Source organism: Mirounga leonina, unplaced genomic scaffold (genome assembly GCF_011800145.1).
Source record: "Mirounga leonina isolate KUSES-001 unplaced genomic scaffold, KU_Mleo_1.0 Mir_179, whole genome shotgun sequence".
NCBI lineage: Eukaryota > Metazoa > Chordata > Mammalia > Carnivora > Phocidae > Mirounga > Mirounga leonina.
Window position 1 is genome coordinate 3,322,790 of NW_023270466.1, and position 16,372 is coordinate 3,339,161.

The 16,372-nt window shown below is 35.0% G+C and overlaps 1 protein-coding gene across 4 annotated transcripts in view; it reads right to left on the reverse strand.

Moving 5' to 3' along the window:
- Nucleotides 1–16,372, reverse strand: part of AGTPBP1 (ATP/GTP binding protein 1) — a 184,481-nt gene that overhangs the window by 37,598 nt on the left and 130,511 nt on the right. For all 4 annotated transcript variants that reach the window (XM_035024409.1, XM_035024407.1, XM_035024410.1 and 1 more), the window contains exons 18-24: nt 13,678–13,765; nt 10,218–10,362; nt 7,559–7,712; nt 6,231–6,411; nt 4,421–4,550; nt 3,255–3,386; nt 1,000–1,176 (exon numbers count right to left, since the gene is read on the reverse strand). In XM_035024409.1, the coding sequence (XP_034880300.1) occupies nt 1,000–1,176; nt 3,255–3,386; nt 4,421–4,550; nt 6,231–6,411; nt 7,559–7,712; nt 10,218–10,362; nt 13,678–13,765 (1,007 nt within the window). The remainder of the gene's footprint in view (nt 1–999; nt 1,177–3,254; nt 3,387–4,420; nt 4,551–6,230; nt 6,412–7,558; nt 7,713–10,217; nt 10,363–13,677; nt 13,766–16,372) is intronic.

Genomic DNA, 16,372 nt, shown 5'->3' on the forward strand with positions numbered 1-16,372 from the left:
TTAGGTTCTCAATCTTTCAAATTAAAAAATTCAAAGTCACGTAATATTTTATTAGTCTTTAATTTCAAAAGTAAACTTTAAGCTCCAGTTGTTTCCAATAAAAGTCTATGGCACCAGGGGCGCCTGGGTGGTGCAGTCAGTAAAGCATCTGACTCCTGGTTTCAGCTCAGGTCTTGATTGAGCCCAGCGGCGGGCTCTGCGCTCAGTGCGGAATCTGCTTAAGATTCTCTCTCTCCCAGGCACCTGGGTGGCTCAGGTGGTCAAGCGACTGCCTTCGGCTCAGGTCATGATCCTGGGGTCCTGGGATCGAGTCCTGCATCAGGCTCCCCCTGCTCTGCGGGGAGTCTCCATCTCCCTCTGCCTGCCACTCCCCCTGCTTGTGCGTGCGCGCTCTCTCTCTCTGTGTCAAAAAATAAATAAAATCTTTAAAAAAAAAAATTCTCTCTCTTCCTCCGCCCCTCCCATTTGTGCTCTCTCTCTCTCTAAAATAAATAAATACAACTTAAAAAAAAAAGTCTATGACACTAGAGAAGAGCAGTCTTAGTAAAGAAAACATTTTAGTGAAGGGATATGCATTTAAAAGTCACACACGCACACACAAATCTAAGTATATAAAACTTTATAAATAAATGTAATGGGTTTATTTCTAAATGCATAAAAATATATTTATATCCAACAAATTAAAATGATAGAAAATTTTTATTGATAATGTACTACTTGTGCAGCTCATTATAAATTACCAATCAATATTTAAATGTGTACCACAACATGCCTAATGTAGACAGGCTCAACCAAGATTTCATAAAGACCAAAAGCAAGCTATTTAAGTACAGAGAAGTAAAAAAGAATTGCATATGATTCAATTCTATTCTTGCAAATTACATATAACTCAGTATAACAAACATGTCATTTAATATATACTTGAAAACCACCAGCATACTATGTGAAAAGGAAGTCCTTAAAATAATTTTTACTGATCAAAGTCCTGAGATGTTTTACCTTATATTTTCCCTGATCACAGCCACATAAAGTACTTTCCATGGTATAGCTTCTTTGTACTCCTATCTCCCTCCAAACTACAACACGTGCCGTGGATTCTTTAGATTTTTCTACTACAAAGCTACAGCTGCTCATGCAAAATGCTGGGGCAATATGGCTCAGTATCTTAGGCAAAGTCTGCAAAGATAAGAATGATAAAATATTTCAAGAAGGTTTTTTTTTTTAGATAATAATTTTTTGTAATTTTTAAAAATTTTCATGAAAGCATGGTGATCAGAGTAGGACCATGTGGATCTTCTTGCTTTATCCCCTGCTATTCCAAGCATCAAAATCACTCCTTACTAATTTAGAATTTTCTGTTTTCCTAGATGAACAGTAACCAGTTAGAAAATAGAAGGATCACATTCATAGTAGCAACCAATAAATGAACGAAAACTATGTTAAAAAATGTTTAAAAAGACCATGTTTAAAAAACAAAGCAACTTTAGTCATGAAAGATGGCCTATTAAGAGATTTAATATTATAAATGTCAATCACCTCTAAGTTAATCAATAAGGCTTAAGGCAATCACAATCAAAATGCCCATTTTTTTTCGACTTCACATTATTCTCAGGTTCACCTGGAGTGTGTAAGTATGGGGGCAGGGCCAGTGGAACTCTGAGAGACGCTCTGACTAGAGAAATAATCCAACAGATATTCACCTGATTATCTATGTAAGGGAAGTAAAATCGTGATACTGTGTCGGACCAGATACCTCTCCAGAAAGAGAATTCCGAACTGGAACCAAAGGCAGGTGTTAAAATTAGAATGATTAGTGGAGAGAAGGCCGATCACTCCCTAACTGCTGGCACCGCTGGAGAGCCACTGAGAGAAACTAGCTGAAGCCACTCTTCAGTACGTTCAAGTCTAACTGCTCTGTGAATTTAAACTTACAATTAGTAAAATTTCAAAATGAAATTAAAAACAGTAAACATGGAACTTTATTTTTTAAATCTTGGGATAAGAAGTCTTTCTAAGCCTCAAAACTCAGAAGTCATTAAAAAAAAAAATCAACAAATATGATGTGTTTTAAATTACCACACACAAACGTTTCACCATATAATTTGTAATACATATACATATTTGTAATACATATAAAGAGTTGTTATCTTAAAAACAATAATAATTAGATGACCAGTACAAGAGCAAGCAGAGAATATGAGAAAAGGCTTTTAAAAGAGAGGGAGAGGTCATCATTGGCCAAACATATGAAAAGGGACTCAACCTCATTTATAATTACAGATATTAAAACCATCCGATAGTTTTTCCCTCGCGGAGCTGACAGCATGCTGTGGTAAGGGTATGGAAACAGCACTGTCAGTCACTGTACGGAGCACTATCGACTTACACCATGTTTATGTAGGACAATCTGGCAATACTAATCGAACCACCACCAATAGTAGTTGGACTACTCAACAAATTTTGGCACATGTGTGCAGTGATAAAAATGCACAGCAATACATACTGGCTGTGGTGTCAGAATAAAAACAGAACTTCATAGGCTACATGTATATACCTTTAAGAATGAATGTCCTTAGAGGCAAATCTCACAATACATTGGTAGAAATGATTAGTGACTGGCAGAAGATGACTTTCACTTACTACTCTTTGTTTCTGGAGTGTTCCTTTTTTTTTAATTTAACTCTAATCATTTTATTTATTTGGGAAAGGGGAAGAAGAAAGAGGACACCAAAAAGAAAATGTGCCTTTGAATTTCTGCTCACAGCAGTGGGACGCTACTAAAACTCTTTTGGGAAAATAACCTGGGGTGCTTTGTTTGAGCACAAATACAGTAGGAAAGCCACTGTGCCCGAATGGAGAGCACCGAGGACGTGAAGCAGTAAGATCTTGCAGTCCTGGGCATACCTCAAAACACACCCAGACGTATGGAAACATGGTATGTAACAGATGGCTTTATAAACTGGCACAGGAAGGATGTACTGTTTAATAAATGGTGCTGAGACAACTGGCTATATATGGGAAAACTAAAATTAGATCCCCAACCCTCATACAAAAATACATTCCCAATAGATTAAAAATCTAAATGTGAGAAGCAAAAATTTTAGAATGGTTAACTTGAAAAAATCTGAAACAAGAAAAAAATGGCAAAAGGGCAACACTTGCTGAATCTGAGTAGGTCGTGTATGTTAAATTATTCTCTGTAGTGCTATGCACGTTTGAACTCCAAAAACTCCAGACTCCTCTGTAATAATTACCCTGTATCCTGCATCTTCCACAACATCACACGAAGTTGCATTATCGTGGGTATGCCACACGGTCTCTTTGATGCTGCATCCATACATAAATACATTCTTCTTCCGGGAATGGCCATGATAATCACAATAAACCTTGAAGATACAATATATTTTAAAAATTAAAAAACTTCAAATTCATACATTGCCAAATAAAGCTAGTTAATACCAAGACAATAAATAGGTCTGTTTCTTTGCCCTTTATATTGTAACCGAGCTACCATTTAACAAGTAGAAGTAATAAAAGTAGTAAGATCTAGTTCTGGAAAGGATCTGTGATTAATTCCAGAATGGCTAAATCCTTTCCAGGGCCTGCATCAAGCCATGAGTTCCACTCTTATGTATCTACTATTCATCATTTAAAAAATAATGAATTCAGTTATAGGTCAAATCTATAGCAGCAATCATCACTGATCCAAGGGTTGTTAAAACATTTACCTAATTTGAAAGAACATGAAAATGCTCTCATGAAAAACACTATTTAAAGAAGAGTATGGTTTCAATTCGATTTTTAAGAGCATCATTTTTAAAATGAAGAATAAAGAACAGGCTTGCATGTCAGTGCTGCTCCTTCTCTAAAGTTTTCCCGTCTTTCCCAAAGGAAGATTGCCTCACTTAAACCATAATATAATGGGAACATTCTACACAAAACCATTCTGCGGAAAACAGCACATATACACAGTATGGTAGTCGGCCACCATGCCCTATGCCACCTTTCATATATATACTGGGGACTTACCTCATTCAGCGTTGACTAAAGAACTCAGAAATAAGCTTCTACTACTTTGAGAATTTGGAAGATACATCCTGTTACCTTAGTGTTGTTCGAACAGTGAAGTTAAATACCTAAAATTTACAACCCGGAGTTACCAATATTCATAAACAAAAAAATAAAGAGCTCATGGGAACTATAAAAGTTAAACCTGATGAAATAAGAATATGGATAACACTGTATTAATTTGACATCATGATACACTGATATTATGTAACTGATAACAGAAGTAATTGATAATAAAAGATATTTTAAGGAAATTACTTTTTAAATTAACATTTAACTTTTATCACCATAAAATACTGAGTCATTAATTAACAAAATCATTTCTTTGACTAGACAGAGTACAAATACTTACCAGTGGTAAATGTTTCACAGCTGCCAGGTATTGTAGCAGTCCCTTAGCATGGTAAATTGTGGGATGTAAATCTGGATTTGGACTTTGCCACTGTCTATTCAGATCCTCTCCACTTAAAGAACAGCGGTGACTACACATATGCAAGCACAACCACAAACATTAGTACTGATAAACTCTTACATGTATTTAATTTTATGATTCTATTCCAGTAACTATTTCCAGTAAATACACTAGTCATTAAATAAACACTTATTAAGTATGTGCTTTGTGTAAAATCTTGTGTTACATGCATTTAACTGTGGTTAAGTTTTCAGATATTTAGGCCAACATTTTCAAGCTATTGAAAAAAAAAAAAACTTAGGGGCACTGGGTGGCTCAGTCTGTTGAGCTTCTGACTCTTCATTTCGGCTCAGGTCATGATCCTCAGGGTCCTAAGGTCGAGCCTGGCATAGGGCTCTGCGCTCAGCGGGGAGTCTACTTGAGATTCTCTCCCTCTCCCCCTGCCCCTCTCTCCACTCACGTGTGCACACACACTCACTCTCTCTCTCAAATAAATAAATAAAACCTTAAAAAAAGAAAAAAAAAACTAATTCTCAATTCTGAGGTCTTATTTCAGGCTCTATAAAATTTATTAACGGTCATATTTTCCATTCTGACTACATAATAATCATTTGTTATATACTAACATCCTGTACTTCGACTGTATTAGTTATTATGTAAAAGTGCTATCTGGGGGAGGCGCCTGGGTGGCTCAGTTAGTTAAGCATCTGACTCTTGATCTTAGCTTGGGTGTTGATCTCGGGGCTGTGAGTTCTGGCCCCGCGTTGGGCTCCAGGCTGGTCATGGAGCCTACTTAAAAAAAAAAAGAAAAGAGAAAGTGCTATCTGAGCTGGGCCCTCCTAAAAAAGAGAAGTATATGAAAAGTTTACATTCTTGCAAAAATTCAAATATATTTTCATTTAATTGCAAAGTATTAAGTATTAAAGCAATTGAGCAAAAATTTAAACAGACTAGCAGAAGGTGATAACAGAAATATAAACACAATTTTAACTGGTCAATATGCTTCAATTAAATTAAAACCAGTCATAAAAATCTCATTTTAATTTTGTAACATACTACCTAAAAGGAAATTATTCTAGCTTTTTCATTCAAAAATTTCCTAAAATATGAGAAATATCCATGCTACCTTCATTGAATAAATAAAATATGGTATCCTCAGCTTTGCAGATGCTCGTGATAGCAAGACCAAATTCCCATCTTTCAGAAACAGAGACCTTTCTTAATTCCCACAAAAAATAAACTGCACTAACTGTAAGTCATCTCCACTCAAAAAGAAGTTATCTTCTAGTATTTCCAGTCTAAAGAATTCTTTCTGCCAAAACTACACCTCTTCCTATAAGGAAGAGGTCAGCAGGTAGAGCCAATCCGTATTAGTGGAAAGAGATCCCAGAAGTTTCTAAATCTTAGAACAACCCAAGATCATGCCACTGACAAACAAAAATATAAGAGGATATGTTAAAAATCTTTCTCATATCCTGACAATGATTTTTCTAAAACAATTCAAGCAAGACATACATTTTATGAAATCATATTCTCATGGAATACAGAATTTCTCAAAATATCATACGGATATATAAAATGTATTTTCCTTTAAAAATTTATCTTAGATGAATTCCCCACCAACAATTTCTTTGTTCTAGAAAAATCATTCAATTTGTTTTCCAAACTAAGCTGGATGCTATGATTTTGACCAGTTTATACAGGACAGCCACATCATTTATAGCATTTCTATAACATTTGCTTCACTTACTTTCCATTGATGACACCATCTGGATTTAGCATAGGGACAATTTTAAAAATATAGGATTCTCGTAGGCTCTGGGCAGTAGGGTTATTACTCATGAGGTACTCCAATGTTCCCTTCATTACCCAACTTGCATTAGTTTCTCCAGGATGTACCCGAGCAGATAAGAAAACGTAAGGGCGGTTTCCTAAAGTACACATAAAATCTCAAATTAAAATGAACAGCTACTAAGAGTTTGTGTGATGTCTGACTTTGGGGATTTAGAAATATTTCTATTCAATTGTGAATTCTGATATAAATTCATTGCAACACTCCCTGTGCACCTACTATATACAAGAGTGGCACTAGGCCCTATAGAGAAAACAGATAAAACCCATATAGGCCATGTCCTAAAGAAGTTCATAGTATGAACATAACACATAAGACAATAAACAGTATTTGAGTCACTTATTTATTTCTCAATAATTAATCTGACATATAAAACTAGGTCTTTTATATAATAGTGCTTTTTATAAAGAACAAGTAGTTGGAGAAGCTTTATATATAAATTTATTTTTCATAAAGTCATGGGGGAAAATATCATTTTACCCCTGTTTTATAGTTGCTATGATAAGCAGAAATAAAATAAGGTATATCTGTTCAGAGATTTACAAAGAAAAATTTTTCACTATACATTTAGATATATAGGTCTACAATATAACCACTCAGCCCACCTGCTCATAGTTTCATGCATAGCAAGCTTTCTCTTTCCTGAAAATACTTTACCTTCTTATCAAAATTAGAGCAGTTTTTAAATTTTTTCTACTACAGCTGTACATCTGAGACAACTTTAAAAATATAAATGGCCGGGAAAACCAAGTAGCTCTTCAGTGCTAGCATCAAAGCATTTGATAGGTTTCTTGGTGGTTTAATTATAAATAAAATTATTTTATTAGTTTAATAAACTAATCTTAATAAAATTAGTTCATTGAAAATTTTTAATTGTAAAATTTAAATTTTAAACATTTAAAATTTAAATTTTTAAGTGTTTAAAGAGTTCATGTACTACATGAACTCTTTAAACATTTTGTTGTATTATACTTTGGGTAGGACTTCTAAGAACTACAGAATATTCCTATTGAGAGAGACCTCAGAGATAATCTCACACAACTCCCCCGTTTTCGAAATGAGGAAAGTGAGGCCCAGAAGTAGGCCGAGGGCTAGGCAGGAATAGGACCAAGACTAGAACCCAAGACTTCTGATGCCTATTCCTAGTACTGTTGCTCTTACAAAATATATATGAAGCAAAGGAAAGTAAGAACAATTGGTATTTTGAGTGAAGAAGACAGACTTACTGAATTGACAGATATGTTCATAATAATTAGACTCTGGCATCGCTGTTATAGTCACCAAGGGACAGGTGTTTCCAGACAGGGTTTCACATAACACATCTTTTCGAAAATAGATTTGCTGAGGATTGTGTGCTGATTCCAATTTTTGAAGATGCATCTTGATAAAAATTTAAAAGCAAAGTATACAATCATTTAAAAACTCCCTAGGATAAATAGGAATAAATGCATCCAGATCTCCACATAACGAAAAGTGAATCGGATTCCTAATTCCTTCTCTGAAACCCTCAGGGAGCCAGACGTAGTTTAAACATCAGTTCTTTGAGGCAGTTAAGAAAGGGGATAGATATGATGCATATACCATTAATTCTGCAATACCCCAGTGGGGCCAGCAGCAGCAACCTGTAATAAGCACATTACTATCTCTGCAGCAAAACATACAAGGAGTCACTCAAAGTGGAATCAATATTTTAAATAAGCTCATATCAATTCAAGCCAGGCTTTGCTGCCAAATGGGCTATAAGAAAGCTTTTGGTTTTCAAAGCTTTCTGAATTTTCAGATTGTAAGTGACTACAGACCTGCAGAATGAAATATGTAGCACAAATTTTTTTAACAACTTCTCCTGATTTCAAGATTAATACAGGTTCATTGTAAAATGTCTAGAAGACACAGAAAGTACAAAGAAAAAATTTAGAACACGCGTAACTGCATCACCTAGATTACTACTAACAAATGCCAATGTAACCTGCTTTTATCACTTAATAATTTATACACACACATTCATAATAACAAACATTATATCCTATCACTCAACACATGAAATACGTGTTTTTTGAAAACACAAGTTTTAATGGTTTTAGTATATGGTTATACCACACATAATTGTTCAATCCCTTATTTTAAGATACTTAAGTTGGTTTCCAAAGTTTTGCCTATGTTTGTTCACATAATCACAATTTACTATGTGGCCACTATTTCTGTGCAGGAAACTGTACCCAGCACTGGGGATGTAACAGTGAATGAACAGACCCTACCTTCGGGAAAATACAGAGTGCTGTGAGAGCCTGTGATCAGGGGCGGGGAGCCTAGCTGAATCTGGTCAGTGAGAAAAGGTCTCCTAAAATAAGTCACATTCAAACTGAGATCCAAAGGATGAGTGAGGAGGGTAGAGGGGAATGCTGCAGGCAGAAGGAAGGTATATGAGAAGACCAGGACGAAAGCAAAAAAAGAGGAAGGGCATCTTAAAGAACCAACCCAAGATGCCCTGCAGCCAGCCCAGCAAGGGTGAGAAACAGAATTAACAGCGACTGAAGGGCCTCACAGGCCATTCTTTCACAAGATACAGCATATGTATGTATGGCTGGTAACTGAGATAGAAAAGTGACATGTGGATAACCTTAACAAAAAATAAACAGGCATATATTTTACTGTGAATTAATACCACAAATATTAACTTAGGATGAGGATAAACTTTAAAGAGTTAAAGTCCATTTAAAGATAAATATTAAGTATATAAATAGTTTAAACAGTACATGGATATGGCAAAAATTGTGAAAAATAGTAGAGAAATGACGATATGAACCATGGTAAGATCTCATTAAAATGGCAAGAGAAATCACTAAGGAGCTTTAAGAAGGAAATTTATGGGATCAGATCTTCCCATCAAGGAGCCCTCCTGATATCATGTGGGGGAAAGACTGATGAAGAGGAAAGGGGATAGAAGTGAATTCTAGAACACCAGTGAGAAGAGGTGGCAGAAGTCCAGAGGAGAGGCAGCGGTAATGCCTACAGAGGTCATGGTAGTGGCATTGGAAAAAAGGAGGGGAATTCAAAATGTATTAAAAAGGTAACGTCAGTAAAGAACAATAATACATAACCCTGTGAATAACAACACTGTATATTCTGATGCTATGTTATTTGGCACAGAAAGATAACTGGTAATACCTTTATTGTAAGTTGTAACCTTTATTAAAATAAAGTCAGCCACATTCAATGTTCTTAGCCTCGTTATCTCTTCAGTTCAGTAGAGTACGTTTTTCTCTCCTTTTCCCCTAATAATCTGGAAGCTTGTTTCTAAATCACAGTGTTCCAATTTCTTTCTGGGTAAACTGATCATACCTCTATGATCCTTGATCATTAGGACATTCTGAACTGAGAAAGAAATCTACCACAGTAATTACTCGAATTCATTTTTCAGTTTTGTTTTACAATGCAAATACTCAAATATCTCAAAAGAACCCACACAAAACAAGGCTTATATCCTAAATTCTAAAGAATCTGGACCTAGAACTCCACATCAATGAATTCCCTACACATTTTTCTATTGTTAGATTTTCTATGAGATTCAATGCCTCTCATTAAAACAAGTGGAAATCTCATCTAGTTAAAATGTGTAAATCATGGAGAACTATAGATTTCTACACAAAGATGGAGAGTAAAAATCTCTTCAAATTTCTTTGGTATTTCTACTAAATAAAAATAAAGACTACATTCCCATTTTACTCCTTTTAATGTTTTCAACAAGTATTTGTATTATTTTCTAAAATATTCAGCAGGTTTTTTTCTCATCTTATTAATATATTTCATTAAAACCATTTTTTTCCAATTCTCTGACACATGTATATAGCACAATAACAGCCATAATACAACTTAATGAGTTCTCACCTGTAAAGTTGAATATGTGTATGGATAGTGATAAGCAAAGTAGCAAACATCATCTTTATGTGGAAAATTGACAGTGAATGTAATTGTATAGTAGGATTTTCCCTTTTGCCCACCTGCAGCAACTGAACTTCTTGAGAAGTGATTTCTGCAATAGAAAAGCACAAAACATGTTTATTTCTTCCACACAAAAGTTCTGATTTTCCTTACCACTTTTTACACAGAACTTCGGGGGGGAAACCCCACACAGTTTATAAAAAGTTTAGCTTAAATATTTTATAAAACTTAGACTTGGTACTAATGCAACAGTTAATTGCTATCGGCCAACATTAGTTTTCACCTCTGGATTTACTTTTAAATGGAGTTGAGACTCTACACATCAAAAAAAGTTTAGAACCTCATTCCTTGTTAGCCACACACATTACTGGATCTCAGCAATTACCATCAATAACTGCTACCACCGCTAGACGAAAGGCTAATGGCTGCCTTTCAGGTGGACAGATCAGAGGACAATAACTAAATTCACTATCAATCTTAAGATTACAAAAAAAGAAATAACCAGACGTGATGTGTTTCCTGATATGACGCAAGAGGAATTCACTGCACCATCTATGAAGTATTCTTGCCAAAAATCAAACCTGAAGTTGAACAAGCTTCTAGATCTAACTACTACTTTATAGGAAATCAGTGAGATAGAAGAATTAATTATCACCACAGGGATGCAACCAGCAAAACCCAAAATGTGGAAAATCTTGCATGACAGATGACCCAGTTTCTTCAACGAATAAAGGAGAAATAATAGGAAAAAAAAAAGGGGGGAAACCTCCATATTAAAGGAGACTTAAGGGACATAGCAACAAAAATCAAATGCAATGTGTGGTCTTGGTTGGTTGGGTTAAAACAATCCAACTATTAAACAACACTTATGAGGGGCGCCTGGGTGGCTCAGTCTGATAAGCATCTGCCTCGGCTCAGGTCATGATCTCGGGGTCCTGGGATCGAGCCCCATGTCAGGCTCCCCGCTGAGCAGGAAGGTGGCTTCTTCCTCTCCCTCTGCCTTTCCCCCCTGCTCATGCTCTCTCTCTCTCATGCTCTCCGTATCTCTCTCTAAAATAAATAAATAAAATCTTAAGAAAAAAAACACTTATGAGACAGCTGGGGAAGTATGAACAATGACTGGATATTTTATCATATTAAGGCATTTTTTAGGTGTGATAATAGCATTATGGTCCGACTGTCTTTAAAAATCTCTAAAAGACAAAGATCTCTGAAGTATTTATCGATAAATATATCTGGAAATGCTTTTAAAAATTCAGTGTAGAGGGTGCCTGGGTGGCTCAGTTGGTTAAGCGACTGCCTTTGGCTCAGGTCATGATCCTGGAGTCCCGGGATCGAGTCCCGCATCGGGCTCCCTGCTCGGCAGGGAGTCTGCTTCTCCCTCTGACCCTCCCCCCTCTCATGTGCTCTCTCTCAAATAAATAAATAAAATCTTTAAAAAAAAAAAAATTCAGTGTAGAGGTAGGAGTGAAAGTATTCCTAAAACAAGCTAAACATGTGTTGATAGTTGTTGAAACTGGGTGATGAACAGACATGGTCTCATTATCCTATTACCTGCTTTTGTAAATGTTTGAAGATTTCCATATTAAAACGTTTTTAAAACTACACATTACTTTCCAGACTTTAAATATCACTGACATTTGATGGCCTAACAGTGCTTTGTCTATCAACCTAATTTCTAAAATTTCAAATCATCTTATATTATTTAAGTCATGAACTGAAGAAAATCCATGACCAACAGTTTATTTATTTGCATGCACATACACATGCATGGTATTTTCAAACTGGTATTATCTTCATTAACGTAGCCACCATATCTTGAATACTCAATGACAAGGTGCTATGGGTTGAGGAAAACACAAAATAAGTTCCAGAACTTCTGGCCAACTCTTTTCCCCCCTAAGTTTAACAACTAATTGGAGAGGTATTGATAATACCACATTATAGCTATATGGTAGTCTGTAAGTTATATTCTCTCACAGACTGGTGGAAGTAGCTTTAGTCTCATTGTGCAGATGAGACAAAGACGCATCGGAAGACCTGGCTGACATGAAAAGTTAAGACAGATGCAAAGACAGTAGATTTTAATCCTATCTGGATTTCCAGCTTCAGGAAAGCAACTAGCCTAGTGCTTGTTACACAGAAAATAGTTAATAAACGTCTGTCGAATTGACCTGAATTCTAGTTCCGGGTCTGGAAGTAGCCAAAAGAAGAAATAAAAACGAAACTAAACAAATGAAAATCCTTGCCATCACCCCCTACACAAAACAGAACCACCACCTGTCATGTTACGACCATTCACTTTACAATGTGAAAAAGAAAAGCATTCATTGATTGACGATTTCTATTCCAACTTTATGAGAAAGAGATAAATAAGAATATTTTTATGTTAGCCTACCACTAAAAGAAATACGAAATGTATTCAGACACAGATGAACTGCATACCATCTTACACTTCTATTCCTCACTTACTACTTATTTTGCTATTCCAAGTAGGGGGAAACCCTGCTGAGATGAATTCTAGGAAACACCGACTCTCTTTAGAAAGTAATAGCACTTAAGAGCTAGGTTTTTCCAAAGCCATGTCTTAAACCAATAAAAAGTTTAATTTCAGAAGGCTTCTGATTAAAAAAGGAACATCAGAGCTAGTTAAACACAATATAAAAACCCAAAATCCACTGAACAAAAATGTCAGAATTAAGATTAATAACAGAGAAAAGACAGGGATGTCAAATGCATTCGGTGGAGGAAGTTATCTAGAAACACATTACATGCAGAAACAGTAAAAACAGGAAGCAAGGTATATTATAATCCCAGATTACTTAGATGTGAGGCTGAAGAATAATCCAATCATTCCAAAGAAGCAATAAATGATTTCAAGCACTTATTTCTGACTTGATAAGTAGATGGCCTATTTGAGGTCAAGTTGAACTGTACAGGCTGCTATAACATAACTTTGGAATACATCTCCACGTAAAACAGCCTGGAAATACAAATCAAGTAAACATTTGCATGCAAAAGAGAAAAGATGAGAATTGCACTTAATATCATCAGAACAAAAAGGCACTGCTAATTATTTCCTAGAATTCCTAATTTCAGTTTTATTTAATGAAGTTTCCAGAGCCTTAAAGCTAAAAAAGTTGAGGACACATAGCTAGCTAAGTGGTGAAGATAAGATCTGGACTAAGTCTGTCTGTCTGTCTTTAAGACACATTTTATTCCCACTAAATATACCACCTCAATAAATCTCAAATTTTAAAGGACTCTGCTAGAGGTAACAGTAAAGCATATCACCACAGTTCAAATAATGCAATAATGACTCTACTTTCTAATCTTCAAATTGAAACAGAATGAAGTTAAGATCCCATTCTGTCAGCTGATGTCCTATTATTCTTAGAATACTTACTTATAGTAACAAATGTCGGTTCCCACACGAATCCACCATGGTCTGGCGTTTAATGCTTCCTGAACCGAATACATGAGTGGTTGCATACCTTTGACAGAGATAGGAAAAATAGGAAAAAAAAAAAATCGTTTCAGAGTTTCTGAGTTACAAATTAGTCATGCCATTATAGAAAGCACCAAATGTTCAGGAAAGCTAAAAGAAAATACATTTCAGTTTTTAGTATGTATAAAAAAAATATGAAATATTTCTTTAAAATCTCCTCTAAGTCGATCAATGATACGTTTTTAATCCCAGTTTACCTAAAATGGGATTACAACTTTAATGAGTGAAAAGCTATTAAACTTTATTAACTGATCTCTATATGAGATCAAATAAAAATAATAAGTAAAATGTACTCCTTGGAACAAGTGAGAGTCAAAAAATATATAAAGAAATAGTATATAATCACACTTCTAACTCTCCAGGGATTCCCATCTACACTGAGGTTAAGGAGGAAAATGTCACGAAAATGTCAAGATTGTTTTCTTCTTCAAACTTCTCCATACAGATATGTGCTTATAGTGGGGAGGAGGTGGAGAGACTATTGACAAAAATAGGATTAAATATAAAGCACATTTTGTTAGGTAGTTTCAGAAATATACTCTACAAATGAACTTTAATATTATCTTATCCAGTTTCATAAAATAGTACACTCGGCTTCTAACTAGAATTAATGAAATTCCTATGCTAATTTTAGAAATGTTGACAATTTTTATTAAGATCTAGTTTGACTTTCCTAAAGATAGAATCATTTTCTTCATTTTCTTGCTACAGAACCATTTTGTTAAATTTACCTCTGAGTATTTTTATTAGTCTTGAGTAGTCTCTTGGGTTTTCTACATATGAAAATCATATAATTTGTAATTCAAAGTATTTTACCTCCTCTTTCGGTGTTTGTATCAGTTATTTCATTTTCTACTTTTATTGTATTAGAGAAATCAAACAACCTCAAAAGTGATTCCGAATACAGTGGTAAGAAGACCAACAAACTCTGTCTTGTTTTATATTTTAATCAAAATGTTTTGCCATTCAATGCAACATTTGCCAACTTTTTTGCATATCAACTGTATCTTTTTTAATAAAAAGAGCTAACGCTGAATAATTTCTATGTGCCAGACATGGCTCTTAGTATTTTTACACATGTTAATTCATTAAATCCTCACAACAACCCTCTGTGGCAGGTGCTATGATTACTTCCATAACTAGAGTAGTTTCTTTCATAATTCTTATTTCACTTAAGTATTTTAATTATTTTGTCAGATGCCTCTTCAGCATTCACTAATAGAATCACATGGCTTTTCTCCTTTAATCTGTTGATGCAGTAAATTATGTTGATAGGTTTCCTAGTGTGAACTATCCTTGCATTCCAAGAAAATGCTATTCTTTCACTAGTATATAATTATATCAGCTAAAATCTCATTTAGAGTTTCTGCATCTAAAAATTGGCCCTTTTTAAAAAAAATTACCATTACAAAGTTTTGGTATAAGATTACACTAGCTTCAGAAAAATATACTGAGAAGCTATCCATTATTTATTGGAATAAATAAAAGTATAGCCTATTTCTTAAAAGAAATATAATTCAGCTGAAATGCCATCTAAATAAGGTGACTAATAAATACATTTTTTTAAAGATTTTATTTATTTATTTGAGAGAGAGAGAGAGCAAGAGCATGAGCACTGGGGGGAGGAGCAGAGGGAGAGAGAGAAGCAGATTCCCCGCTGAGCAGGGAGCCAGATGCAGGGCCTGATCCCAGGCACCTGAGATCATGACATGAGCCGAAGACAGACACTTAGCCGACTGAGCCACCCAGGCACCCCAAATACATTTTTATTTTCCTTTTCAAAAGTTATAGTCTGGTGACTAACATAACAAAATTAAAAAAAAAAAAAAAAGTTATAGTCTGTTCAGAAACTCTGGCATGTTTTGTTTTATTTCTATCATTATTTTCAGCATTTTTAAAAATTCATTCTCTTTCTTTTGGTTTTTTATTTTAAATAATGCAAGTTATTAAAGGCTTTCAATTTCCCTCCAGCTACCAGTTTGTTATGTCCCATAAGTCTATGAAGTGTCCTCTTTTGAAGTACTTCCTACATCAGAGCTGTTCAGTTGAACTCTACCAGAATGGAGATGTTCTGTATCTACAGTCTCCAAGGTGGCAGCAACTTGTGGCTATTAAGAACAGGAGATGGGCCCAGTGCCACTAAAATAACAGAATTTTTAACTTTAAGTTAACTTAAACTTAAATAGCCACACAACCGTGCCACACACAGCAAGCTTCCAATGATCTGAAACACCAATTTTAAATTTTCAGATTTTTTTTTTTAGGAAGAACTTTATATTTCCAAGTACCCAGTTTTTGTGTCCAGTTGATTTCCACTAATACTCTGAATTACAATGAAATCTGTAAAATCTGAGTTTTTTTTTTAATCACCAATAAGTTGTGCCTGTAACAAAATATACTAACAGTTTTAAATGTTTCATGCACATAAGGAAGACACCTTCTTGCACTCCCTCTATAAAGCTGAATGTAAAATGTGAAAAACAACAGTACTTCCATTCTGATTCTGTAAGTATAGTTCACTGCACGCCAACCCCCCCAAAATAAAGTATTTCCAGGGTGAAGTTCAAATGAATTCTTTCACACAGTTCATCAA